The sequence below is a fragment of the Annulohypoxylon maeteangense genome, assembly GCF_022496945.1.
Source record: "Annulohypoxylon maeteangense strain CBS 123835 unplaced genomic scaffold GGS22scaffold_4, whole genome shotgun sequence".
In the NCBI taxonomy this organism is placed as follows: Eukaryota; Fungi; Ascomycota; class Sordariomycetes; order Xylariales; family Hypoxylaceae; genus Annulohypoxylon; species Annulohypoxylon maeteangense.
The window spans coordinates 1,139,498-1,167,040 of record NW_025953251.1 but is presented as its reverse complement, the minus strand read 5'-3'; the positions used below and the strand labels follow the sequence as shown (position 1 = coordinate 1,167,040).

Here is a 27,543-nt window from a genome sequence, read left to right as displayed (position 1 = left end):
GCTTATCCAATCAACCAATCAATGCAACTCGTATAGCGACGTCATGTTTTCAAGTCGCATCGTCGCAGTGGTATCGTGCGCGCTTGCATCCACGTTCCGTCCCGACGTATCGTATATGATCCCCATCCTCTCCTATCCATCCATCCTATCCATATATACCAACTCATACCAACCCCCCTCACGAACTCAACCCCTCTCAGACATCCTCTCCGACATAGCCCTCCTAATCCTCGGCGGCGTCCCCACCCCCATCCCCTCCTCCGCATCCAACAAAACCCCCTCACGACCCAACCGCGCAACAAGCATCGTATTCTGCGCCTGCAACTCCCCAACCTGCTCCTTCAGAATATCCATCTGTTTGCGCGCAATATCGCGTTCCGCACGGACCTTATCCAGCTCCATCGCCATCGTACTCCTCTCCTCTCTCTCGAGCGTCTTCTTCCTCCGTTCTTCCGTCTTCTTCTGCTCGCTCACGCGCTTCGCTTCCAGTTTCTTGAGCTCGCGCTGGTATTTCTCCTGCTGCTTCGCTACTTCGCGCTCGTGTTTCTCGCGCAGCTTTTGCAGTGCGGTTTCTTCGCGCTGCGAGGACGTCGTGTCCGATGCCGTGCTGCCCCGCTTCGCGAGCGCTTTTTCTTGCGCGCGCCGGAGCTTTTCTTCTGTTTTGCGTTTTCGCTCTTCGAGCTTTTTAAGCTCTTTGTCGTGTTGTGATGTTCCCGTTGAGCGGGTAAGAGAGTCGGTTGAGCGCATGGATTCTGCGCCACCGTTTGTAACTGAAGGCGTGAGTTGTGTTGAGCTTTCTTCCGGCTTGGATGACGAGCCGTCATTTTCTTCTATTTCTTCGGCTTCCAGGCTATGGAAACTGCGAGTTGACGACGCATCGTCGTCGTCTACAGGTGGTTCGGAGAGGCTAGAAGAGCTCATATTATCGTCATTAACGGATCCAAAAGGATTAGGGAGGCGCGAGGCAGCCGCCGAAGCCGCAGAATTTAGAGCATTTGATATCATGCCATAAAATCCAGTAGGGTTGGCTGCCTCCTCTGCTTCTTCTTTCTCGTCGATAGCTGATAGGATTGGAGCACTAGGAGACTTAGTAAGGCTCAGCGTGATATTCGCTGGAGCTGGCTTCTTAGAAGCTAGCCCTTCTTCAGCTTTCTCTGCCTCTTGTATGAGTTTCGTATCTTCACCATCGGACTCAGTAAAATCATGAATAGATTTTGACGAGATCCATTTGACAAATTTGTTAGCATCACCGGCAATACCGGGAGGTGTACCCCTTTCGATCATGAAACGTGGTACACTGCCACCAGGATCGCTTCGGGTAACCATTATCCATTCGACCATGGTATCGTAGTCTTCATCATTCTCCATGACATCGCCGATATCTGCATGTCCGATAGTTCTACCTCGTCTCCTTCCGTCTCCGTCTCTCGCAGGAGAAGCTGAGTCCGCTGCTAGACGAGCTGAGCGAATAGAAGCCTGTCTACCGAGATTCTCTGCAGTATTCCGTATTGACGCCGCAGACTCATCGTTTGGTAGATCTATTGATGACCGAGTTTTGCGGAGAGGTTTCTCGACCCTGACTTCACGAATAAATTCGACAGACTCATATTGACCACGGATATAGCCTTGACGTGGTGGACATTCCGGGTGTATACATGGCTTCGAGACGAGCATGTAGTGTTTAGGTGTGCCAGGGATGTCGATAGCTGAGTCAGAACTTAGTAATAAAGTAATGAAGTCTCGTGGCGTTGTTGGTCCTGGGAATTGTGCCGATAGTTGGTAAACTGGTTTGATTCGTCAGCTGGACCAGTGCTTCAAATCAAAAGCAAAAACTATCCGATGATCAGACAATATAACGGTTAACCTACCTTGCATCCTACCGCGACCTTCGACAATTTGGTTCACCACCTTTTTATCGGCACCAATTCCCCTGATGCTCCCGTCACCAGGCTTTCCTTGTACCTTCATGCTCTCGTCGAGCTCTTTTTCCATTCCCAATTTCCATTTTGCAAAGGTAAGGATATCGTGGACGCTGCGTCTCGCAAACCAAGCGCCCTTTCCGTCCTTCGCAGCGAGTTTATAGACGTCTAAACCTAGCGGGTTCTCGCGCGGGTTCACCTTGGCCTCTTTCCAATCCTTCCTCAATTCCGACGCACGATCCGACGTTTTCGAAGAGCTACTAGATAGGGAGGGTATATTCGAATCAGTGGCTGACCGTGGTCTGCCTATTTTCTGCGTCGAGGGCGAGGAAGAGACCGGTATTGAATCGAGAATACACTGGGCGTCGTTGAACACTTCCTCCAAGAAAGTCTCGAGACTGTCATGAGCGATATCGTCCCAATTGACAGGCGCGAGGGCCTTGAAGGCCTCGTGGGCATTCGGCATAATCAATTCCTCCTCTTAAGCACCGATATGTAGTAGTCGACGAGGGTAGTATTCGTATGTGTTGAGGTATTAGAAAAGTGAATGACACGGTGTAATTTGAGGTACAGTAAACAGCCAAGAAAGTAGCTAAGAGCTCCAAGACGACAAGGTTGATTAGGGAATTAAGACACCCGTTCTACGCGCAAAGCATTCTTAGGGACGAAGATAATAATAATACATCGTACATAGGAGTAGAAGGAATTGGCTGAGTGAGAGGTTGGGAAATGAGCAACAGAAATACGAGGTTAGCAATTATCTCCAGGGCTCAGGGCTCAGGAATTACTAGAATGGTCTTTTCTTTAGTTCCTACTAGGTTGTACTTTTCTACGTTCTAGGCTCAGTAGGCTCTAAAAGCTCTTATCATTTACAGCACTCAATGTATTTCGTAGTCCAGCAAAATATCCTTGACGTCACACTTGCATCTATCCAGACTCGTCCCTGATTCACTGTTACACAATGATAGAGAAAACGCCGTTCTAACCGTTTAAGTTGGTCTCATAAATACATATTTCACATATTAACAACTTCGTAGTTGCCATTAACAGGGATAACCACGTGCGATAAGAATTACGTATCTCCACTCTGCAACGGAGATGGACCCCTATTCTTTGACCGTGTTTGCCGAGGCTTAGCTGAAGATCTCGGTTCTAAGCCTTCGGAAGCCTCTTCATCGTTACGATTGATGGAGGCCTCTATAAAGTCTGTTTCGCAAGTTACAATTATTCAAATGTCCTTATTGGCGGGGCATGTATGTGATTTTAATAGTATTATCATTAACGGCAGAGCAATGAATCTGCAGCAGTTCATGTTGTCTTAAAAGTAAGATGTGGGCGTCTGATTGATGTAAGTGGCGCTCACTACACACGGCAATATCATCTCATCCGGGACCGAGACAAACGGTTCTAAGACATTTTTATACTCATCCCGTTTACCCAAACTTACGCAATCGAATGTTTGAGTTTAACGACTCGAAATTCACCTTGAGATATGACCTCCAAGTTTGCATATAGTATTGTCCAATCATATCCTACTGACCGGGACTAGCCAGCTACAGTCGCTTAGTCAACTCAGCTAGTTTATAACGCAATACACAGAGAATTCAGTATCATTCGGACAGCTCACTTAGGCTCGACGGTCCCATAGCTCAGTTGGTTAGAGCGTCGTACTAATATTCTCCTGTCCTGTATAGGAAATATTAAGTAAATGCGAAGGCCGAGAGTTCAAGCCTCTCTGGGACCATTCCATTTTTGGTTTTCTTTTTACTTATACTACATCTAGAAGATAATTAGGGAAAGTCTACATTTGCTACTAGCTTTTTTTCCCCTATCGATTGACATTTTATCGGTCGCGAAGGAGGGGAATATTTTGTGTTGTCACTTCGCAAATTTTAGTCAGGAGTGAAAGTCTAATTATGGTGGTTTGATGTATCTGATACCTAGGGTCTCTAGTATTAGCCCATCTTGAATATGTACTAGGCACTTTGAAAGCGCCTCTAACAGGATGAACATGATGAGATAAGTTCCATTTCGTGCATCGCCTTTCCTACCATCTTGTAGGCGTAAGGAGATGGTCGACTTCAGGGTAGTCACGTGATACATAATAGATAACTCATACTTTCTTATTTCATCCTCTCGATCTGAGTCCCATCCGAAAAATTGTTTTCGGATACGGTAACAAATCACAAACTTTTCTAACTCGGCGAGTAGGTATATGACAATAACAACAATCCCAACAACGCCAAAACTTATATAACTAACTATATACAGTCTTCAAGCTCTAGATACACCACAAAATATACATAACAAACCAAATATGACAAACGAGCTAACCGGGGTATTTATTTCTACCACAACTATACTGAGCCCCTACAACATCCTCCTAGACAATATGCGTGCTTCATACATATAGTACAACAATTCCTCCACTCCCTTCTATCAGATATGTATATGTATATGTATACCCACTCCCCTCGCTCCGTGAGGAGCTCGTTGCTACGTATGCTTCCCTATACACTGTTACTTGCACTCTTCCCTCGTCTCTTCTCGCTTCATTACCTCCTCCTTTTCTCACCCCCTCTCCGACACTTCACCTACACGTACTTCACATACTTCACACACACTTCACCAAGCAACCCCCCCACCCCCCAAACTCTCCCTCTCCCTCTCCCGCATCAGCGCCTCGCGATCAGCCTTACAACTGCCACAATACTCCTCATACCAAGCCTGCAAGCCCCTCCTCTTCGCCTCATCTCTCTCCCTCTCCCCTTTCTCCCCCTTCACCACCTCCTGCCCCTCACCCCTACTCATCCACCCCCTAATCCCCCCAGCCCCATTACTCGCCCCCTTCTCCACCCCCCCATCATCCCACCTCGCAAGCGCAGCCTCAACCTTCTCGCACCGATGATTCTCATCAAGCAACCAATTCTCCCACTCCGCGCGCACGACCTCCCTCTCCACGCTATTAACTGTGCGCATCGCGACCAGGAGATCATGTCGATAACTACCTAGCTTCTGCCGCGTCTGACGTAACCGTCTCGCTGTAGCGCGGCTCGAGCTCCACGCCATCGCCGCGCCGGCCTGTTCGCTCGGCGCATCCGCGTCGGTGCCGTTCGCGATGGATTTGAAAGTCGAGTAGCAATAGCTGTGTTCGGGCCAGTCCTGGAGGCCGGCGGAGCCGTGGGCCGCCTCGTCGAGGTCCGCGATGTAGATGGCCTTGCTCATAACGACGTTCGGGCCTACGCCGATGCGGTTCATGAACCCGACGGCGCGGCGCTCGCTCCACCATGTCGATGTGCCTTGGCCTGAGAACACGACGTTGGTGAACATGCTGAAGGCGAGTAGGCCCAGGATGATCCACTGCGCCGTGACTACGTCCCAGAGCTTCTTGATCGCCGCGAATGCCCACATCATCAGCGAGCTCGCCACGCTATCTGCGAACGACCGGAGCGTCTCGAGGAGCATCTGGCTTAGCGTGCGCGGGTTAATCAGTGCCTTCTTCGCCATGTCCGCTTCGTTGGGCGTAAACACCAACGCTTGTGTTTGCTGTCCGACATTTCCGTACACCTGGATCGCGCGCTTCGTGCGGCTGTGGTGGCCGAGCTTCCGCACTTGGTCGGTCGCGACCTCGGCGAGATCTTCAGCCGACTGGCCTGCGTCGTCGAGAGCCTGTTGCTCGACTAGGTTCTTGGCGAGGGCCGGTGGTTTTGTCCATACCACCTTCGTGAATATGGCGAGCTTACATTTCGACTTGGCGACGTGAGTGATGACGATCTTGGTCACCAGCTTGAAACCGTGGGCGTGGGGAAGATGCCACGGTGTTTTGACATGAGTGACGACGTAGGTGACGTGATCACTGAATAAATCGATTGTCTGTTCGTCCGTATACTCCTCTGCTTTTGTGCGCCCCATTCTCGTCGTGTAGTTGACGCTAAAACGAAATTGCCTCTGCATGTTCCCTGCCTCGTTTAGCTTCCAAGGACTCTGAGTGATATGCTGGGCTCTGCTCTCGAAGTAAAGCTTGGGGAAAATGAAACTCTTGTCTCCAAATAAGACGTGAAAACAGGCTTTAGCACTAATTTCGAAATTCCGCTCGGCGCCCTTCCTTTGCATGCCTTCGGGTTCGTAGATTACTGGGTTAGTTGGAAGCTGGAACTTTGGAAGCGGCTTTCGTGAGATTTTTCGTCGCGACTTATAGGCTTTATCGTAGCTCCTAGGACTGATTGCTCTACCCGCCGCGGTGCCGTCGTCAAGAGGAGTATGTTCTGAGATTTCCTCCCAGCTGTCCATGCTTGGGCTCTTCCGGTCTTGTTCTTCCTTCTCCAGATTGATGAGCGCCTTAATGAGTTCGGGCACATCCATCGGCTCTTCAGCTTGCAGGTCATCAACCAAAAGATTCAAACGTGAGTGCAAAAGATCAAGATCTTCAAGGAAAGTCTTGATTGTAACACGGGTGTATCCGATAACATCCGTACCCTGGTTTAGATGAAGGAAAATAAAATCGCAGTCTCTGCCAGGGGCAGCTGTCACCTCCGAGATGGTGTCGAGACTGATCGTATACGTCACAACGAGGTCCATCTGATGGCCGTAAAAGTACATATTATCCGGCGTGACGTAGATTCGTCCATTACCAGCCATTGTAGGCACAACACGATCGTCTTCTGAATTACTAATCCAAGAAGCGCGGAAGACGAGAACCAACTTTTCATCCAATGGAACATTTGGGAAAAGGAGTCGGAATTGAGCCGAGTTCGTTTTCAATTCTATGGGGTAGTTGGCCGGGAAGGTTTCTGGAGGCGGTTTCTCGATGGCAGGTTGAGCATTCTTCGCTTGGTTCATCCGAGCATCCATACTAATGGCCTTTTTATGCGAAGACGGGCTTTTGACCTCTTCACCATCGCCGACCGGAACCATTTTGATAGTGGGCGAGTTAGGCCCAAACGGATCTTCAAGTTCCACGTCGCTCCGGCTAGCCTTGGAGTATTCTCGACCCCAAGCATTGCTTCCCCAATAATTGGCCAAGATCGCCGTCGGTAAGTATTGTGAAGAATTCGAGCTGAATACTCTATCGCCACTATAAACAACGGCCGTCTTACTAAGATTGGTCGTTGCCGGTGGTTTTGCTAAAGTTGCCGGCGCAAGACTGCCAGGTTGTGCTTCCGGACCAGACAAGCCCGGCAATTGCTGGGAAGTTTTAGAACCTGCCCCGGTATATCCTGGTAGTAACCCATGACTAGCAGATATAAGACCAGCAATTCCTCCACTTGTCCCAGGTGCTGGCACAGGCCCCGTATCCAAACCTGAAGTAAAAGCCCTCCTGTGAAGGTCGAGTTTCTGCATAATCCTTGCCGCATGTTCTCGACTACTCTCACCTTCCTCACGGGCCAAGGAGGTGACAGATCGTTTAGGAGGAGCTGTCGTTAGGTCAAAGCTTGGCCTTGGTATCAGTCCAACTTCAGGTGCAGGGACTGACAGAGCTCCGGCCCGTTCGGCATTGGCACTGTCTTCGATTTGCGCATCCAATGCTTTAGCCGAGAACTCCGGAAGCGAAGGAGGCGTGATAGAGAAAGCTGGATCGACACCACCCGGTAAAGATGAATTGTCTCTGCTGACGCTAGCTTCAAATGCTTTCTTCTTTGCGACTTCGAAAACCTCAAGCCATTCCATCAACTGACTTTGTGTCTCGGCCTGGAGTAGTAATGTCTGGTTCTTGGTTTTGACCTCGAAACAGAACCGACGCTCTTCTCCGACAGCGGGTTTCGCATTACAGAGAAGAACACCAATCTCATCGCCTTGCAAGACTCCTTGAGGACTGTTGACAAGCCAACCGAAGATACCGTCCCTACAATAGTACCATCTTCGAATCCAATTGGTTCGAGAAGGCTTGCCAGTCAATGTCCGTAGATAGAGCCAACCCTGTTTTTCCATTATCGCCGCAGATTGTCCTGCCGTGGTAACGTTCAAAGGGCCTTTAGATCCCAAAAATGGAACAGTTGAAGCGCTGTAGTCTTCAATCTCCCGTGATGGCTTAACCGCTGCTAGTGCACTCTCTCCAATATCGCTGCGTGCTAGCTGCAACTGTCTTTTGAATGTGGGCTCGGACAGTTCCATTTCCTTTGCCCATCCTCTCACTCGATCCATCTCATGGCCATGTTTCCCAAAACTTCCTGCGGCATCTCGTGATTTTTTCATTTCGCGCCAGAGGTCGTAGGATACTTGTACGATCAACTTGTCAAGGTTGATTCGGAACTGGGGCGCATAGAAGCAAAAGTCCATGGAAGCCTTCAAGTAAGCCTTGCGAGTCTCGTATACGGCAAAAGCGTCTTCACGTAACGACGAGGGCTCTTTTGCCTTAGACTGGCTCACGTACCGAGCTAGGGTAGTGTCGAATGCCTTCTGTGTCTGTTCCAATATTCTCCGAGCTTCTTTGAAGTTTCTTAAATCGCCTTGGAGGAAGTTCCGAATCGGTTCAACTGACATGGAATCCATTTGCTTTGCAGCGTTTAGGATTTGCACCCACCATTCTCTCGAGCCCTCACTGAACCTCTTAAGCGCTAGTGCGGCATAGTCGTTGTCCACATTGTTGATATAAGGAGGCGGGATGATCTTAGCTAGGTATGTATGGATAGTTTCCTCCAGACCTAGCAAGTCATGGGATAGCTTCGCGGTTGTCCTCACGTAGCCTTCTAGCCACCGCTCAATAGCATCTACTTGTTCGGAAAAGTATAAGGCAGAAGATCGGAATGAGGGTGAATCGAGCCCTGCTTCGTGGAGGACAACTGGAACGGAAGGGTTCTTGTGTTTGATCGAGGGAGGTGTCGGCGTGGATGGCACCGCCGCAGGAGCGGTGGTGGCTACTTTTTCTGTTGACATGAGGTATTGTACTATGTATGTACGAAGCTAAAGATTCGGTGTAAGTGTAATTATTGCATTAGGGTATTGATTAGTGGTTTCAAAAAAGGATAGACAAGTATCATAAAGTCGTAAAGAATCTTTGAATTTGCATTTGTATGGCGGTTTGGATCGGTCGTTATAGGTAAGTTGAAGCTTTCGACTCGACTCGTTGAAGCGTTTAAGGCGACGCGCCCCCAAGTTAGTTAACCGATGTTTTCCGTTCAATTGTCATACAACAGCTTCGTACGCTGTATATATAAAACTTGTGTTAATTCTGTATCCCTTCCAGTTTGAGCATTCTGGGCATGCGATGCCGAGCCTCACAAGAGAAGGTGTTGAGAGTTGGTTAACAACATGGCAGCCTGGATTAGATACTCGACAGATAGGGGACAAACGCTGTAGACGTCTTAGATCCGCGCTATACAAAGCGCTGACATCAGAAACCTTAAAGCCAATCCAGCGGCGCTGTAAATTAAGCCCGCTACTTCCAATGAATGGGACAGACAGCGCTAAACTAACCTATCTGAGCTCTAGCCTCAAACCTTGCTCCTTGAAACTGGTCAGTGGAGACCTTAGACTTTCCTTATCTTATCGATAACCAAGACGTCATGGGATGAAGGCGCCATCTACCAGTAGGCACGCCGTCCAGGCACGCCACCTTGGCCTATTTTCAAGACAGCGACCAGTTACAATTATAAAGTTAACTACTAGATAGATACTTTGTATAACGATTAACAATTTCTTATTTCTTGTTTATCTCTATCAACCAATGTCAAAATAAGCCTCCGGGACATTTCTAAGATAACTACTCCTAATCAATTAGCATTGTATAATATCATACACATTCTTCTTTCTATATTGTCAACCTTCCCCCAGTTCCAATTCCCTAAATATGACCGTGTTCAATATCAAGCAGACGTCTTCGGCAGTCGAGTCTTGCTGCACCTGTGCGACTCTCCTTAGCAAAGTCCCCCGATATAGCAACTCGGAGAAGCCTCTACCCCATGATCGCCACTTAGAGTGCTGCCGGAGAATAATATGCGGACACTGTCGTAATGTGCGTTGAGCAATGATCAGATACAAACACACATATCCACGAGTCCATGACTTTACAAGTCAACTGACCATCCCAAACAGACCAACCCCCGCTTCAACACCTACTGCCCCTACTGCCAAATCTCATTAACAGACACGAGTCTCCCACAAGGTCTAAAAGACCCGCCATCATACGAATCCTCAATCGCAACCAGTTCCAAGAAGCCCGTCTCCGCAGCCCCGCCACCCTACATGCCTCCGATAAACCAAACGAGCCCAGACTTATTAGACGAGAAGTCCGTCCCTCTTGGCTCTTCCGAACTAGCCGAAGACACCCTGCACTTCCTAGACCACGCACACGACTCCGTCTCCTCGCTCTCTCTGCGCTACGGCGTCCCCGCGCCCGCCCTCAGACGAGCGAACAACATCACAAGCGACCACCTGATCCTAGGCCGGCGGACTGTGATAATACCCGGGGAATACTACAAAGGGGGCGTGAGCCTCTCGCCGCGGCCGATCGAGGGCGAGGAAGAGGAAGCTCGGAAATCCAAGATACGACGATGGATGGTAGCGTGCAAAGTGCACGAATACGACGTCGCGGTGCTATATCTAGGGCAAGCCGGGTACGACCTCGACATGGCGACGGAGGCCTTCTTTGCAGACGAGGCGTGGGAGCTAGCGCACCCCGTCGAAGCAGCGAAGAGAGGCAAACGGGTTGCTAAATATGCAAATAATAGGAGTGCATTTCGGAGAGGACATAGGTAATAGAAGATTCATCAACTAATTGGTAAAAGTAGGTTAGACCACGAGGTTTGGCCTTTTGTATTGTACATATAAGTATCACATGTGCATATCTCGCATCTGGGGGTTACTTAGGCACTTTTATAAGACCTGAGGGTTTCAAGTTTTAATGGACATCAACACTGACCATTAAGCTATCTTGATTTGGTATCAAAATCCGAGGAAATCTCTGCGGATATAATAATATGACTCCTTATTACTCCATGCGCCATTCCCAAGCCTTTCATCAGAATGCCGATCGAGTTCGTACGTCCTAATCATGTTAGTCTGGTGGTTACATTCAGGGATTTGAGGCTTCACTTACAGATATTTTTCTTTCAATTTCACGGACCGAGCGATCTAACTCTCCCGCAATCATCTGCTTCTTATCACTAGGGAGCAAAGTGAACCTCTCACATAGGTCCCCATCAATGACACCTTTAACGGGGGCATAGTAACCCCTATATATCAGATGATCTCTTCCGGCAAGAGGCGGATCCTCAGTCCGCATATGCGATTCGAGGCTTTGGAAGAAATCCGCATCTTCTCGACTCAGGAACGGAATCAATACGCCAATAGTGCCTTGTATTCCACTCCAAAGAAGCACGTCTTGTCCACCTACTACGAGGTTTGTTTTGCTTATGCTGGTGGGGACATCTTGAGTAAAAAAATGCGACATGAGGCTGACACGGTGATTAGAACCGTGTAGGTATTCTCGGGCGTGTTGTAGGTGCGCGCCGGTTCCGTCCTCGTCGGCTTCCTCGCTTGCCTTCTGTGGACATCGCACAATCCATATATTTCCGAATTTGTCTCCGCCGGCAACCGATTCGTAGTCCACCATAGCTGTACAGATTGTCCAGCGGGGTACGGTGTCGTCGGCAAATGGTATCAGCTTGTTGCTTTCGTATTTATAGACGACATACGTAACTCCTTGCTGCACATCGCCAACGACGATACGGCTACCTTGGGTTTGTATCGAAACGATAAGTTGAGGGGCAACTTCAGCTTGCGACTTTCGAAGAAGCTGACGGAGTCCAAGATCGTAGACTCGAAGAGTCTTTCCGATGCCCGCTAGCAAACGGCCTTGGAATTGTACCAGCGCCATTGGGGGCTCTTCCACTTTTGTCTTGTGAATGAATTCAATCTCTCTGCCGTTGTCGCGGAACCTGTAGACATGTATGAACCCTGCGCTAAACTGGCGAGGACTAAGGATCATGTCTTTTCCGGTACCAACAACGAGGAATGTCTCGTTGTCTTGACTTGCAAAGGAAACCGTAACCATGCTGACGGCAGCCTCGTTGTCGGTCAGCTCTAATGTTTGCAGAACTCGTTTCTCCACTAAAGGGTCTACGACATTGATACAAGATGCCCATCGGCCGCGTCCCCTAGGATACCCAAACTCCTCTGGTGGTAACACAGCTGCATCGCCATTAACGACAGCTGGATCCGCTAGTAATTGGGCGCGCAACTCGGGAGGCAATGTATTGTTGTCGGCTTCAATGGTGTAAAAGTAAGGCTGGTCAGGGTGTTTAGCAAGACGTCTAGGGGTATACGTAAGCGGTATCGACTGTTGCAATAAGGTGTCCCCTAGTCGATCGATGGAGAAAATCCTGTTGCTATTAGCAGCTTATCTTTTCCATGTTTCTCAAGATTACGTAGAAAGTATTTGAAGTTCAGTAGGAACAATTGGTATATGCGTAAAGACCTCATAGCCGTAGCATCGGATCCTTTTTTCATCATTCTTCAGATCGGACAGGTTTAAAGAGTTCACTTACTTGAGATTTTGGCCCTGGATTCCCACCATACCTTCTTCACATTGCTCACTGCTGAAATTCCACCCCCATTCTAGATCACTATAGTCTAGCGGCGTCATCATGAAGCCCTTCGTAATCGGATCTGAATAACCCAACCAGGTTCTTGAGCTGAGAGCGAGGACACAGGTGCTGCCCTCGACGGAGGTCTGGAAAAGTCGTACAGCCTTAGGTCCAAGGAACTTTTGGCGGGTATCGGTAAGTTCACCAGTCACCTCATCTAGGACTGTTCGCAAATACACGCCTGAATGCAGACCGATGTGAAGATATAAGGTCGAGCCACCAAACGAAGAGTCTTCCATAGCCATGATAGACAATGATGACGGAGCAGCGGTCAGAGCTTGCACAGATTTACTCTCAAGTGTGGATTCGAGATCCAGACTTAGGATTCGGACTGTGCAGTCATCGCATCCAACAGCCAGGAATGAACTTCGTAAGCGACCTTCAGGAACCTCGCCCAAACTTAAGCAAGTAACAGTTCCAAACATTTCCTTCTTTTCATCATATTCGGCCAATGACCCATCTTCAGCCATCTCAAAGTAAACAATTTCACCCGAACTTAGAGCAACCGCAACTTGGCGCTCATTGGTGGAGGCCGCAACAATAGACCGGTGAGTTGGTGCTTCCCATTCATTCACTCGTCCATTAATGATATGTCGGATACCTTTGGGATGAACTTGGAGAAGGCCGTCGTCGCCAAGTTGTTGGACGGCAAGCGTCGGGACTGTTGAGAGGAATCCAGTATCCGTTACCTCTTCCACAGTTTCGCCAATACTGAGCACCAAAGTGCCGTTGCTAAAAGAGAGCACAATATAGGCATCGTACTGATCAGATCGGTTGAGTTTCGTAGTCCAAACAGCGGATGGGACCCCGGGAAGTTCCGAAGCCACTATTTCATTGACTTCTAAGCCGTGCTTTAAGGTCCTAAATGTACTTCTCGCGCCATTTCCACAAAGAGAGTAGATTTGTGGTGCATCTTCGCCAGTTAGATTTGCCACTTTACAGTCAACCAAGGGGTTCATCGAGTCGATGCTCTCAACTAAACTCAGGTTTTCGGCTGGTCTTGGATAGAAATAAACAGGATTGTATGATGTCTGGGGATCTGTCGGGAAGTCATCACTGCTGAATTCCAACTCATTATCGTCATCACCCAACTTCTCGAATTGGTAGAAGTGGTGGTTACCAAACTCGCTAGCAACAAACAGGAAACCGCTCTTCAGGATGCAGAGGCTCGTAGAAACTGGAACGGTATCGAAATACTTGATCTTGAGCCTACGTACTTCCCCAGTTGGCTTTTCGTCATCGTCCTGAGCCATATCAATGGTGACTTTAAACAAATCGCCATCTTCCGTTTGGAGAAGAAAGAAAAACGCACCAGCACTCCCTTTGAGTTTGTGCATGACTCCGGATACGATCGAGCGTTTCCTCTGGGGATCTTCTGTGGCACCCTTTCGCCTTGGGATCGGGACCCGGAACGCCTCCTGGTTCGAGTGTCTGTACGTGATATTCTCTTCTCCGCATACTAAAACACCACTAGGTCCGTCATTGCCACCAGGAACTTGAAAGAGTATTGATGCCGTAGGGTCGACCAACTCGTGCCACTTCCGGACAACATGGTTCAGTCCCAGATCTAGTTCATAGTACACGAGTTGGGTTTCGATTTCGGTAACAGCTTGACCTGTTGGATCTTGGTCTACCTCAGAGTAATCAACCTCTAGCGCTGCGAATACTGGATTCGCATAGCCAACATCTAAAGACACCATAGAGAGCACGACCGTTCCAGGTTTATGCGCCTCCAGGGGCGAAGAGATAGTAAGCTCTGCCTGAGCATTGCGGTTTAGAACGTAGACTAGTTTGTTCTTCTCGATCGACGCGATGAGACAAGCACGGCCTTTAGGATCGCAAGCTAGGTACTGGCCTGGAACGACTCGGCGTACACCTGACTTTCCAAAAGTTTCAAGCTTCTGCCTTTTGAATCGATTTTGCTGTGGTATGTACTCGACTATAGCAATGCGTCCCGAATCGGTAGCAAGTATGATATAATCTATCAATAGAAGAATTAGCTAAAGTTCTGGTGGTAATGGTTCCTTAAGCGCCTGTATATCGCACCGTGTATCTAGGCGGTAACCCGAGCGATTCTACGATTCTAGGGACCGAGCTTCAATATCACTAAGTGAAGCCTCACAAGTAGGATGTGTGTACAGAACTTACCCTTATTGCTTCCCGCCAGACGAAACGAGGCTATGGATCTAATAATCCCAAAAACATCGTGAGATAGGAGGGTGATAACCTTTCCTTGGGATGGTTCTGGACGAAGTAATGTGAGCCGGGAACCCGAGGCTGTGACGATTTGCTGTTCTCTAGTTCCAGAAAACTGGCCAAGAAGAGCTTGAGTTATCGTTGTAGGAGGTTGGATGGTAAGGGAATAGAGAAACATATTAGAAGTAGTCGCCATCTTCGCAGCAAACGTGCAGGAAGCCTGCGCGACTCTTCGAATTCCTCTGTCTCTATCTTTTTAATTTTCGCGTCGATTGTAATGCGGTGTCGTCGCGTATGAAGAAGCTAATGTAGAGCTCCAAAAGTTTTTGTTAAGGTTTATCGAGCTCTGTGCTGATTGGAGAAGGTATCTGCTAGACATTTTGCTCGTTGTAACATCGCCCTTTCATTGGACATTGAGAGCTCTTGTGGGGTACAGTAAGGGATCAACCTTTATCCGTCATGATTTTTAGAACTTGGAAGGCGGGACGACTCATCAAGCTGTTGTATTGTACAAAGTACATCGCTGTGTACCTACTTGAAGCGCTATGCCTATTTTGCATTAGCTCCTTAGATCTGACGATTTCCAATTCCGAGAATTTCAATGGCAGCCATGAAGTTACCCAGCCCAGTCGCAACCTCGGAATTCGCAATTATCATATGAGGAGGCTGTTTTATACGAATCCCGAAATATGGAACCTTCAGTGCGTCTGGCAGCTTCGAATGCTTGCCGGGCATGCCTAAGGTCCTCAGCGGCGCATGCATCTCGTCCCTCCATGACGAGAGCATTCTCTAAAAGCACCTCCCCGCGCCCATTGCGAAAGACTAGCTCTTCCAACCGACTTATCCATTCGAAGCGTCCTATTCCGCCGGTTCAAACCAAGGGGAATTTATCAAGGTCTCTGTCATTATTTGGTGAACAGTCCAAGTTAGCCGAGGATAATTCGGTTGGACAAGGACCAGCTGCAGCATACGAGAACCAATCGAGACCACCTATCCTGCGCCCCGACGACTTGTTCCACTCCTTCACCAATTCACCCATTCCAGAGATACGGCGTCGTGCCGCATTTATAAGACAACATGGACGTTGCCCACATCCGGATCATAGTCCCACGGGTTCCGGGGCTCCAGCCCATGTCGACTTTGAATGTCCGGATTGCGGGATTCCGGTCTATTGTAGCGACCACCACTGGGCCGAAGACTACGAAGCTCATCTAAAGATATGCGATACATTGCGACAAATCAACGAAGATGATCACGATCTTCGATCTGGAAGATTCTTCCCAGAATTTGAATACGCGGGGCCGCAAATGGAAGAAGCTGCTGTTAACATGACCAATTGGGATACCTTCCTCTACACGAGATTATTTGAGGCTATCAACGATGACCGAAATATGCGGCAAGTCACTAGGCTGCTTACATATCCGGTGACAATTGGCAGTATCCTCCACGAGCTTAGCCCCTATAACATTAGGAAGGGTGGCAGACTCACACCCGAAGGCTTAAAGAGTTTAAGCGCTCTTAGATATACCTTACACCCTCCTATGACTGGTGGTGGAGAGGATATCAAAGGTTTACGGCCTGAAGCACCTCCGGTGAGAATATTCATACTAGGTGCCCGAGCAGAGTCATCTTTACCTCGGAATGTCTGGGTGCAGCTAGCTCACCTTTTCCCCCGAGGAAAATTCCATCTCATCTTCATTGGACCTGAGAGTATGGCGAATCGAGATGACGAGTTCCCATTGCCGCCTCGAACTCCTTCCAACCCTTTTGGTGCTATAGTGGAAGACCGAGTATGGCCGACGATGAAGATTAGCACTATTGTGGACTACTATCATACTCTCCACAAAACTGGACAATTCTACCCATATGATCCCTATTTTGACTGTTTTGTCATGTTCCATCCAGGCTTGGGACATCCGGCCAGCTCCCACGAGTGGGCGGAAACGGTGTCGTTACTCCTCGAGACGAAGGCACCGATCATCGTGACCGGCTATACACAGTATGACATGGACAGGGACATAGAGTGGGTTAGAAAGACTTGCAAGGGCGAGTTTGATTTGCTGATGGAACCTGGGGAAAATACATTCAGGAGTTTGCGGTGGGATCTCAACGATCTCGACCCGCAGGACATTAGCTGCGGCAACTGGGGAGTATGGGCTTTCCGAGGCAAGAGGTATGTGTTTTCTTCATCGAAGATGCCAGGCAAATCACTCGATTCTACGGCTCTAACAATTTTCACAGATACGAAGCAACAACAAAAAATGCCGAGTAAGAAACGACTTTGCATATGTACCCCTATATATAACCGCGTTAACCGAGTGTATAAAATCGCACCACTCCATGCTGATGAGATGCACCTCCATGAAATCACCTAGCCTATGTCCGATTTATGTGATCGTGATCGTGGTTGTGGAAATGAGTCAATCCACAACTTACATTCTTGACATGTTTAACAGCGTGCTTAAGTATGAATATAATTATTTGCTGATAATTGCTGATAATTGTATCATTATCATGAGGCTCAATAATTGTCTGTAAAACGAGACATGGTAATCCTTGCTCACACATGGGATGCAAGTCAAGAGCCGATGGTACCCAGCTGCCCAGGTTCCAGGTAGTTGAAGGCCTGTGCTTAGGTGCTAAAATTTACGATTTACGCATGCTTCGGGGTGCTCCGCTGCACCTGTCAACGTCATTTCAGGTGGCACGAGCGTCTTACAGTTGCCGTAAGCTGCGGCTGCAGGTGCGACGTCCCTTGAAAAAAGAGTACAAGCCTACAAGGGGAAGTCGCCGCAAATAATGGTTCCTGCAGCAGCAAAACGGCAACGAACTTAGCGCGATGACCAACTAAACCCACTTTCAACTCCACGACAACTCCTTTCCAACCACATACTATCGAAAGACGAGAGAATCTTCTACCCGATTCAAATACCATGACGATACTCCGGTAAATGCCCCATCCTCTCTCGACCGGGGATGTCGACACCATCATCGGGCACCCTCCCGCCCAAAGGTAGCCCGGTTCCGACCAGTTTAAAGGCGCCAGCAACATCAAGCACCAATCCCGAATCAGTCACATCATCCACTGTAAATAAGGCTTCTAGTTCACCTGCCGTGACTCCACCGCCCTCGGCTCCTCGTCGATCCACTCGTCCCATATCGTCCGACTTTCTCTCCGACAAGGCCACCGCTGCCTTTATACGCCGAGTATTGTGCGCCCAACATTTGGCTGATAGGGGAAGGAGCACGCCTGCTCCGATTCAGGATCTGTTGCCGCCTCTGACTAGTCGCAACGATGTGGATCTCCAGCTATATGCTCTCATAGCGATCATCATCAAGGAATTTGTCCAGAATTGGTATGCTAGGATTACGCCAGATGAGACCTTCGTCTCCGAGATTGTACACATCATTGCACATTGCACTCGGGCGTTAGAGGAAAGGTTGCGGAATGTAGACCTTGAGAGTTTATTGTTTGATGAACTCCCAGAGTTGCTAGATGCGCATATCCGAGGTTGGCTGCCATGTCTTATTATCTGGCAAACGAAACTCGTATATTTGATTGCATCATCACTAACCACATCGTACAGCGTACCGAGTTGCGAAGAGCTCCGTGGCCCGTCCACCGGTTGAAGCCAATCCGCGCGAGATCTATCACTCGCTTTGGCCTCTGCCTGCTCTGTCCCCTGTTCCTAAATCAGAATCTGGCAGTGCCCAGGTCCAGGCAAGCAACGAAAGCGAATACCGGCAGCTTTTAGTTCGGGGTGTTCTCGCACTTCTACTTCCGACTGAGGATCTCGAGAATGAGTGCTTAACAGCTTTGGTTGGGCAGATATTCTCGGAACTCGTTATTGGCAATCTAATTGTCAATAAACTCTCGGAGCCATGGCTCATATTGGAAAGTCTGATTATGCTAACGAGATTAGTACGCGCAAAAGGCGCCATGAAGGCTTCTGAAACTAGAGACATCACGCCGAGCATCAATCTAAAAGCGGGCTCCGGCATAGTTCCGCCAACTACGAACAAGACTAGCTTGCATATTCAGGAAGCATTCTGGTCCGTAATCCAATGGGGTTTCGTTATAGTAAACTCGATACGATTAATGATCAACACGTTAATGCTTTCCCGAGCACTCCCTCCAAGATCCACTCCTAGTTTCGCCCGCCTCGCAAAGCCAACTTTTGACGAGGACGAAGCAGAATCATACCACCCTCCGGCGGTCTCGGAGACCCATTCGCAGCCAGTCAAGATCCCCATTGCGGACTTCAAAATATGGTCTTGCGCCGGCAACCTTCTCGAAATAGACGCTCGCATGCCCTGGATGAGCGGAGCCTTCTCCATGATACAATGGGGAGCTCTTAGAGGCCCTGGAAATTTGGCAGGGTTTGACGGGATGATCGATAGGTAGGCGAATCAATCTTCTTTTCTTCTTCATCGCGGAAGCACTTATCTCGTCACCTCGCATGCGTCTCAGGTCACAGGACCAGACGTCGTCCATTCACATCTCAGAATTGTCCTGTCTCGCGAGTGTGCATGACGGGCATTGCCTTTCCATCACAAGATTAATTTCCATGGACGATCGGATATCGGCTTGGCAAATCGACGAAACGAGGCACGGATACTTAGGCCAGGCCATTTTCAGTAAAGCCACCCTCTAGTCGAGGGAGGTGCTGTACGACGCTACCATCCTCTGGTTTCACAGCCGGATAAACAGGAAGCCACCCAAAGTCCGATATTCGCCAGGGTCATCAATAAAGACTTCATTCCAGGGGTTGTCCTTACTCACGACCAATGACCGGGTAAACCTAGATATCCTTCATCCGATTGCACGATAAACGGCGCGGGGCTGAGTCTAGCAGGTCTACCTGGCCATCCGCGAGCCTTATTTACGCGCCCAACCTTGGTACTTGCAGGGATTCCTATCCTCGACCAAGGATTCCTCCATTCAGTACGACGCCACGAACTCTTTTTCCCTCTCGCTTCGTACCGCTGGACCCCACCGCTACCGTTTCCCGCACGCACGGGCATCTCTCCGACGCGCGTTGTTCAAGCTAGGGACTTTTACACGACAGATCCTATCTCGAACCTAGATATCTTAGCAGGCTCTGCTATTCTACTTCGATGTTAGTCCCTGCCGTACTACTCACGGCCATCCCACTATATTCCAATATGTGCATCCGCTCTTGGTTCGATCGGCGGGACGACAACGACTATGTTCAGCTCCGAATGCCGTCAGATGTGATCGGCCAAAGATGGCACTAGCTTGCGTAGCTTAGACCGGGGTATTTTTGAAACCTTTCCGAGAGCGATAATGTGGCTTTCAATACCCTGGCGTCGGGATACGCATGTATCATACACCATCTTGGCCGTTCCGTCCAAACTTAATCGATCTGAGCTCTTTAGGTCTCGACCTCGCATATTTGCGCCCAAAAGACCATCATCGACGTACCTCTTCCCCGATCGGATAGAGCCAGGGGTGACCCCCCTCCAGGGCTTATGCAGCTTCTAGCTCCCCTGTAGGAGCTCTCGTCTCCAGGCAAAGCTCACGGTCCCTTGAAGCCTCACATCGCTTGTCCGTTTGATGCAGTCATGCGTGGTAGACTTTGCATTATCAATCATTATTAGATTATTAGGTGTGGTTACACCTGGTCGTGTGTACCTTAACCGTGAAGCCATGGTTACAGCGAGATTCCATTATGGAACCGTTCGGATTATCTGCCCTAAGAATCTGACTCTTTTCGAACTCGCGTTCATCCCCCCAAATCCCCAAATCCCCCTCGAATCATCCCGCTTACGGTAACACCTGTACCACTAAACCCCCCACGTTCCCTACAACGCCTTTTCCTTAGAAGCTTCTATTAATGTTCGCTGGTACATGGTTTGCACTGTACTGTACTGATCTCGCACAGACTTTTTTCACATCATATCCACGCCTATATTCTCGATCCTGCCCGTCTTCCCCCGCTCCTTCGAGCCGTGCGCGGCGCCATATTCCCCAATAACGCCCCAGGAGTATCTAGCTTGATCCCTCCCTCATCTGACGAACAGCTGGCCGCCCTGCGTCGCAGATGCGCTAGCGCGCTTTTGGCGCTTGTTCCGAAGGGGGTGGGCAGGCTTTATTACGGTAGCAGTACCTGGCTATTTTCTACTAGATCGACTAACACTCAGAAGAGTCCGAGCTCGCGGTCCGGACCGTTTAAAGTCAAAGGTAATAACACAGCACATAATACCAATAACACTGGAGAGGAAGTTGCACGCGTGCGGCTTACCGATGAGGGCAAATCTGTTAGAGACAACCATGCAACGTTGACCCCAGAAGGTTCAAAGCGGGAATTTGGAGACACCGGTGTGCGGCCGACCGAGGCTGGTGGCGACAATCGGGCTGACATGTGTGACAAGGGCGATGACGAGGAGGAGAGCAGAATCTTATCGGAGATCGAGACCGGCATCCTCGATGTCTTCTCGGATGCCTATTGTAACAAGCATCTAGTGTACGGCATTCTAGAGCTCGTCCTTGTGCGCCTTATGCCCGAACTAGCCGAGAAGGGGGTGATCGAATTATGGGAAGAGCGTTTAAGTTAAGGGAGGGGGGCCGGACAGTCGGTTTGTCTCGTAAACGAAATAAGTAATGTAATAATGATTGATACCCAACCAACCAACCGGCCTACCGTTAGAACGGACAACACGACACGACACGACATTAAGAGAAACAAGTAAAAAGGAAATTCTTCTGTTAAGAAAAAAATGAGTTTCAAAACCTTCTCATGCACCGCCCTGGTCCAGATCGGGTGGCACCCTCTTGTCATGCAATGCAACGCAACGCACTCAGTCCAACATAAGCCAGCAATAGAGTACTGACGGGGCCGAGGGGCGAGATGTTCCGGAAGGCTAGTTACAGAGCCGCGACAGGCTCCGCTTTCGTTGTTTACATAGATATGTACCTACATACGTATATACATACATACATACATACATGTGTTCTTGTGTGTCTCATCTACCTACCTTGGTGTCGTTCGGCCGGCTTGTGGTTAGGGGGGGGGAGGGGACGGACGGGGGAAGGGGGCTTGTTGTGTATTACTATGGATGTATGTAGAAGGTTACTCCAAGAATATGAATAAAAATAAATAAACGTTCGGTCGTGGTTTTGGGACGGGTTCGGATAGCGAATTCGAACCCCCTTTCTATGGACGGTGTAACGTCGTCGGATTCCCCTGGATTGATGGATGAATGGATGACTGGTGTTTGCTAGGTTTGGCTGGTTTGCTGTATGAGACCCCTTTCTCTCCCCTACGTTTTGAGGCAGGTTAGGCTCGAGGGACGTGTGTACTCGTTTGGGCTTTCGCTGTCTCTTGTTTCCAGGGCACTTGGATGATTGATTGATTGATTGTTTGGATTGCTGGGATATGGTAGAGCAGTGAAATTCAAGATTAGTGTCAGCTAGATACCTAGAGAAACAAATCACTCCGGATATACGCCTGATAGTGCTGCTATGTAGAGAGAAAAAAATTGGAATAATGAACCGAAAACACGTTTCCCCTTTCCTCAGAGACTCTAACACCGGTCACCTTTGAACACCTTCGCGCCCCCTTTCCCCTTTAGACCCCCTCCCCTCCCCTTCCTTTCCTTCGCCTCCTTGGCCTCCCGTGAACGGAGGGAAAGTCGCCTCTCCTCGTCCATGTTAGATATCAGCGAATGTGGTATTTCTTCTTCCTGCTTCCCCCTATATTCCCAACTCCGTCGAGGATAGTAACGAGGGGCGTTCGAGGAGGAAAAAGGACGGGTTTTTCGGATTGATAGACAGATGAGTATTTAGGTTGTTATGTAGGTGTATATACGGGGAGGACCTTATAGAAAATACCGAGAAGATGAAGAGAGAGAAAAGAAGTAGTAATAGTAGTAATAATAATAAGCCGTTTTGAGATTTTTTGAAAAATTCGCGATGTTGGAGACTCCTGGTTATCGAGGGTAGTAATGTTCGCGTGAGCGGGACAAAGTCTTGTTGCCGAATAGACGGATAGATCGAAAATCGATGGTTATGGTATAGCAGTATAGTATAGGATATCAATATAGATGATATCGAAGGGAGAGGATGGAGAATAATAACGAGCGCCCAATTTAAGTCCAATCAATATAAGAATTTTTCTTCCGTCTTACTCCTCCTCTTCCTTTACCCTCCCTGGGTTTCCTTCCCATCCCTTTCCCTTTCCCTGGCCCTTCCCTCCCTCTTCCTCCCTTCGTCCATTGCTCGAATTTCGGGTATATTTCGCTTTGGGTTAAACGCGCGGTGGGGCGACGGGGGTATAATAGTGTACGTATATGAATTGATGTTTCGTGAGAAATATAGTGTATATAATTAGATACGCTTTGTTTCGGTATTTGTTTGGTTAGTTAGTTTGGACAATTTTTGTAATTTTTGTGTGGTTTTTTTGTTTCCCCCCTTTCCCCTCGGCCCTGGTGACGCCTGTGTGAATATGAGCATGGATATGATGACATTGTCCTTATCCCCTGTGCCTGTCGTGAGACGTTTTCTGTTGTAGACTCGGAATGAATGGGTCGTTCTGTTGTTATAGATACTGTAGTCGGAAGTGAGCGTGAAAAGTTGGGTGAAATGGAATAATTTTAGGGGGTCGAATACGGCCGGTGTCTGTAGTTGTTGGTTCGTCAGGTCATACAGATCAGTTTCGGGGATTCCTATATGTCCAATTTAGAGGATTTATTAGTCCGAATCTGATGCTGTCGGCGATCTCGTAAAAGATATAACCCTCAGAATTCCAGAGCTAGGGATCCGATGGTCGATAAGAGCTCAAGCTACTGTCGATATGTATAGTGTCCATGGAGATGGTTTCCCAAAGATGGACGGGCTCATGGGTTGTCATACACTCATCGTCGTCTCATTTTTGATATGGGGCGAAGGGGCCGTGGTCATCTCCGTATCGCCCTCCGGTATCCTTGATAATCCTCCGAAGCCCTGAGTAGCCGAGTTAGACTGAGGAATCCCCATCTGCTGTTGCGACTGTAATCCCAGCTTCTCTGTAAGTCCGAGGACTATTAAGAAGTCGTTCTGATCAACCAAACCCGTGGTCTTGAACTGCTGCATGAAGCTGAGAAGAGTATCGGCGGCCCGTCTAGCGTCCTCTTGTGTCGGTGAACTCGGTGAAGATCCCAATGTCGTCCCGGACACCGCAACCCCTGAGCAGCTAGACCTTCCGGTTAAACTGCTGTTGCTACTTACGTGATGTAGCGGTGTAGGTGGGGATATAGCTGAGTCTAGGTTTCCGAAAGGCGGGGCCGGTATCTCGTGGGCGGGCGACTCGAGAGCTGATGAGGGTGCCGTTCCGGATTGGCTGTACTTGGGTGTCAGTGGCTCGCTGGACTGTGACTGGTTGATGTAGTCGAGATGTCCGAGGTCGGGAACTGTCTGACTTCGAGGGCGCTGGAAGTTGGGATTTCCGGGTATTTGGTTCCGATCGCCAAACATTCCCGAGTTTGGATCCGGTGAGAAGTTGAACTGCGAACCTGGGCTGAAAGCACCTGCTGAGAAAGTTGAACTTGGAGGGTCTGTGACGGCACTGGAAAGCGATGTTGAGCTCTGCGAGTGTGGATGTCGGTATCCGTTGGATTCGAAATCCATGAAACCCGTAGATAGAGATTCTTTGCTTTCGGATTTTTCGATCGCCGAAGTAGGTTGCGGTGAGGTCGTTTGGTTGATCGGTGAAGCAGGTGAGATACCTCCTGGTGTCTGCGAGGTAGATAATAGCGGTGAGCCAGTGTCCAGTCGAGCATTGTCGGGAATAGCAGTCTCGGATGCTCTGCGAATAAGTTTTCCAGGACCAATATTGTGCTTCTGCTTGAACTTCTCGATCCAGGAGGCCGTGATAGTTTTCAGAGGACTGTCTGCGCCGGTGCAAAATACCCTTGCCTTCTCCTCCATCTGAGAATCGCTGACCACGACCCCCTTCTTCTGCTGGCCCCTGACCCAATTTGCCAGAGCTCGCTCAATGTCAGGTGGGGATTTTCCCTTGGACTTTTTCACAGGAGAGCCGCCCTGACTATCCAGATTGAGGTAGAGTTCCTTCCTTCGCAAGACCTTCGATACGGTGCTGCCAAGGTAACGTTAGCAATCAAGATCCGTTTTGTCGCCTGTCGACTTTACCTTCGCTCGACACCAAACTTTTGTCCAATCTCTGTTTGTTTGGCGTGAGGGTTGTCCTCGTGAAATAAACACATGTTCCTGCGATCTTCGTCCGTTAACGTCTTCCTCGGCTGCGACGTGTTAATCGTCGGCAACCTCGGGGGTTGTCTCATGGGGGCTGAGGCCGGAGGGATAGGTACAGGAGGCGCCGGGTAGTTTTGAGAGGGGTTCGTCCGTAGGCTAGGCCACGGAACCTGAGAAGGTTGCTGTGTTGGTATTATCAACGGATGAGGTAGATGGCTCGCGTAATTATTATGCGGCTGGCTGTGCATCTGATGCGGGACAGGCGGCGGAGCCATGCCGATGGACTCTGACGGCAGTCCATGAGTTACCGGAGGGATGTAATAATCACCTCCGTAGGTTGTCATGCCCATATTATTATAAGCAGTCATATCAACCCATTGTTCGTTCGAGTACGAATTGTCATGAGCCAGATGGTTATCCTGGCCTATACCAGTTGAGCCGATTATTGTATTGTGCATGGCTATCGTGCCAACTGAATCGGCTATACTAAACAGTTGGTGGGATCCGTAGGATATAGCCCGCATTGACTGACAGTCACGATATAGACTGGTACTTTGAGTCTCCGTTATGTAGGTTTTAGCAACGAGCCGCAGTTAGAATCTGATAGAGAGGTGGGATTGGCGCTGGCGGCTATGGAGATCTGCCGGGACAGATTTTCTGATAACTCGACAATTACGGGCGGAAAACAACATGCATACTCAGGTTTAGTCAACCAATTGGTCCTTTAAAAGGGCTAGTGTGCCGTGACCGGTGGTGTGTAGTTCACTGTCCTCGTGAGCTGTTGGGAGCTGCAGTAAAAGTCGGTGGTCTGCCAAAATGTTGACCGGTATGTCTCCCGTAGTAGTGAAGGATGAGGAGGCGCAAATCTCGACTCCGGTAACTAGTCGTCTGGTTGTCGTTGTATCTCATGCGCAACAATAGGGCGTCGAATTTTTAAGAACCAACCAACAAGCACCTTTGGGGGCCTACCGTTTCCTATCAAGTTGGTCCAACTCTTTGCTTTCTTTTTCTCCTGAGTTGATCTAGTTTCCTTATTTTGGACTTTTCTCTTTTTTTGCCCTGGTGGTTGTCTCTTATTTTCCCCTCTCTATATTTGCTGCATCGAGGAAGAGCAGGAAGAACTTGGCCTGTGCCGTCTGGTGTAAATGGAAACGGCCGAAGGGTTGACAAGAGCGTAGCAGGGTGGACGAGGTAGCAAACAGAGTCGACTAGGAACTAGTGAAGTGGTGGCTTTCACCAGCTTGACCATCGATTGAAGGTCTAGCTTGCCTAGTAGAAGACGCCGCAATGCAGTCTCATAGCTGGGTTTTCAAGATAGGAATATCAGACGCACGGCGGAAGGTAGGGCTAGATGCTAGACACAGAACATGTGGAGGAGACCGTACATAGATACATATGTAAGTCTATGCAGTAACAGGGATGTGAGTGTGTCCTTCGAGTCCGGGGGCCCTGAATTACAATAGATACTTAGAGGGGGGGTGTGCGTGTGGTAACCCTCGAGGGATAGGATGTGGTATGACAGGTCTGACAGGACGAGGGTCCCTCTAAGAGGGTACAGATGAATTAATGTAGTTAGGCCCGTGGATGTGCGTCTAAAGAGAGCTGGCTAGCCGGGGTCGAATCTTCAAGGTGTGTGGAGAGAGAACCACGATGCTACCGTGCTTTTTTAACATGTCAGAGAAACGACAAACTGGAGAGCTATATTCATATCCTGGACACAACAGCCATGCCCATCAGACGGGAATGACAAGGGCCGCAAAAAGCAACTGAGAGCGCCACCCCCGGGGCACTCGGCAAGCCGTACGTACACGTAGAACGTAGCAGTGAATTATGAGACAAACCGAATGAAATGCTAGATACTGACTGATAGAGATTTTTAGAAGACTTCTTCGAGAACTATCTAACTCTTTAGATAGGCAATTTCAGAACACGAAATAAGAGAGACAAGACAAGACAAGAAGAAGAAGAAGAAGAAAGGGAAACCCATAATTTTACTAGCTAGTTAGTTTATGGTAACTCTGGTAACTCTGGTAACTTAGGTACTTCTAGGATACCTACCTACATACCTTGGTAGTAGATAGTTGCTCCCGTCCGGGTGGCTGTCAGCCATGTTTCCTAGTTGAGAATGTTTCTTGACGAAAGTTCTTTTGGCGTTGATGAGGGGAGAGAAGATGAGCAAGGAGGAAGTAGCCGATCTAGCTGGTCCAAGGTCAACCGAATCTAGCTAAAGTGCGGGTAACTGGATGCTCCCGAGGTGGAACTAAGGCATGGGGATCATCGAAATGAAGAAATGCGTAGGCTGTAAGGTAAAATAAGGTCGATGGATTATGAATACTTCTCGGAGAATGATGATAGCAAATCTTGCCCTATTTCTTATTAGGGATTATGAGTCCTGAGCAAAACCCCACATGCAGTTGGATCAAGCAGCCAAGGAGAGCGCGCTTCTTTGCCTCTCACCTGTTGTCAGCTTGGTCGTTACCTAGTTATTACCATATTACCTAGCATGTATGGCCTGTAAGTTGTTTCGATAGCATCACACCCTGGCCTGCCCTGTCTTCCAATCTTCTGCCATGTCTGCCATATCTGCCCTGTTAAAATATGTAAAACAAACAGGACCAGACAGGACAATAAG

At 48.9% G+C, this 27,543-nt stretch overlaps 6 protein-coding genes and 1 non-coding gene across 7 annotated transcripts; 4 read left to right on the top strand and 3 right to left on the bottom strand.

Annotated features, from left to right (window-relative positions):
- Positions 1 to 186: 186 nt before the first annotated feature.
- On the bottom strand, positions 187 to 8,792 carry GGS22DRAFT_178533 (uncharacterized protein; the record flags this gene model as incomplete). Its single annotated transcript, XM_047963585.1, has 6 exons — positions 187 to 1,784; positions 1,869 to 2,179; positions 2,216 to 2,367; positions 3,460 to 3,464; positions 4,619 to 8,530; positions 8,561 to 8,792. 6 exons carry the CDS (start codon positions 8,790 to 8,792, stop codon positions 187 to 189), a joined length of 6,210 nt encoding a protein of 2,069 aa, XP_047821234.1.
- Positions 3,558 to 3,663, top strand: GGS22DRAFT_t37. The gene has a single exon. It is a non-coding gene; the product is annotated as a tRNA-Ile (tRNA).
- A 682-nt stretch (positions 8,793 to 9,474) lies between the features above and the next one.
- On the top strand, positions 9,475 to 10,902 carry GGS22DRAFT_108909 (uncharacterized protein). Its single transcript, XM_047957882.1, has 2 exons — positions 9,475 to 9,870; positions 9,951 to 10,902. The coding sequence occupies exons 1-2, from the start codon at positions 9,706 to 9,708 to the stop codon at positions 10,611 to 10,613; spliced, it is 828 nt and encodes a 275-aa protein (XP_047821233.1). The 5' UTR covers positions 9,475 to 9,705; the 3' UTR covers positions 10,614 to 10,902.
- Positions 10,745 to 15,020, bottom strand: GGS22DRAFT_108916 (pre-mRNA-splicing factor rse-1). Its single transcript, XM_047957883.1, has 4 exons — positions 14,651 to 15,020; positions 12,404 to 14,483; positions 10,954 to 12,238; positions 10,745 to 10,902 (listed from the first exon to the last, which is right to left on the bottom strand). The coding sequence occupies exons 1-4, from the start codon at positions 14,892 to 14,894 to the stop codon at positions 10,876 to 10,878; spliced, it is 3,636 nt and encodes a 1,211-aa protein (XP_047821232.1). The 5' UTR covers positions 14,895 to 15,020; the 3' UTR covers positions 10,745 to 10,875.
- Positions 15,021 to 15,185: 165 nt separating this feature from the next.
- On the top strand, positions 15,186 to 17,117 carry GGS22DRAFT_108888 (zinc-finger of mitochondrial splicing suppressor 51-domain-containing protein). The gene is made up of 2 exons (XM_047957880.1): positions 15,186 to 16,871; positions 16,940 to 17,117. The coding sequence occupies exons 1-2, from the start codon at positions 15,388 to 15,390 to the stop codon at positions 16,968 to 16,970; spliced, it is 1,515 nt and encodes a 504-aa protein (XP_047821231.1). The 5' UTR covers positions 15,186 to 15,387; the 3' UTR covers positions 16,971 to 17,117.
- Positions 17,118 to 17,586: 469 nt separating this feature from the next.
- Positions 17,587 to 21,424, top strand: GGS22DRAFT_108890 (PXA domain-containing protein). The gene is made up of 3 exons (XM_047957881.1): positions 17,587 to 18,209; positions 18,286 to 19,099; positions 20,605 to 21,424. The coding sequence occupies exons 1-3, from the start codon at positions 17,675 to 17,677 to the stop codon at positions 21,275 to 21,277; spliced, it is 2,022 nt and encodes a 673-aa protein (XP_047821230.1). The 5' UTR covers positions 17,587 to 17,674; the 3' UTR covers positions 21,278 to 21,424.
- A 1,489-nt stretch (positions 21,425 to 22,913) lies between these two features.
- On the bottom strand, positions 22,914 to 25,910 carry GGS22DRAFT_157052 (uncharacterized protein). Its single transcript, XM_047960448.1, has 2 exons — positions 24,849 to 25,910; positions 22,914 to 24,795 (listed from the first exon to the last, which is right to left on the bottom strand). The coding sequence occupies exons 1-2, from the start codon at positions 25,433 to 25,435 to the stop codon at positions 23,568 to 23,570; spliced, it is 1,815 nt and encodes a 604-aa protein (XP_047821229.1). The 5' UTR covers positions 25,436 to 25,910; the 3' UTR covers positions 22,914 to 23,567.
- Between the last annotated feature and the right edge of the window lie 1,633 nt (positions 25,911 to 27,543).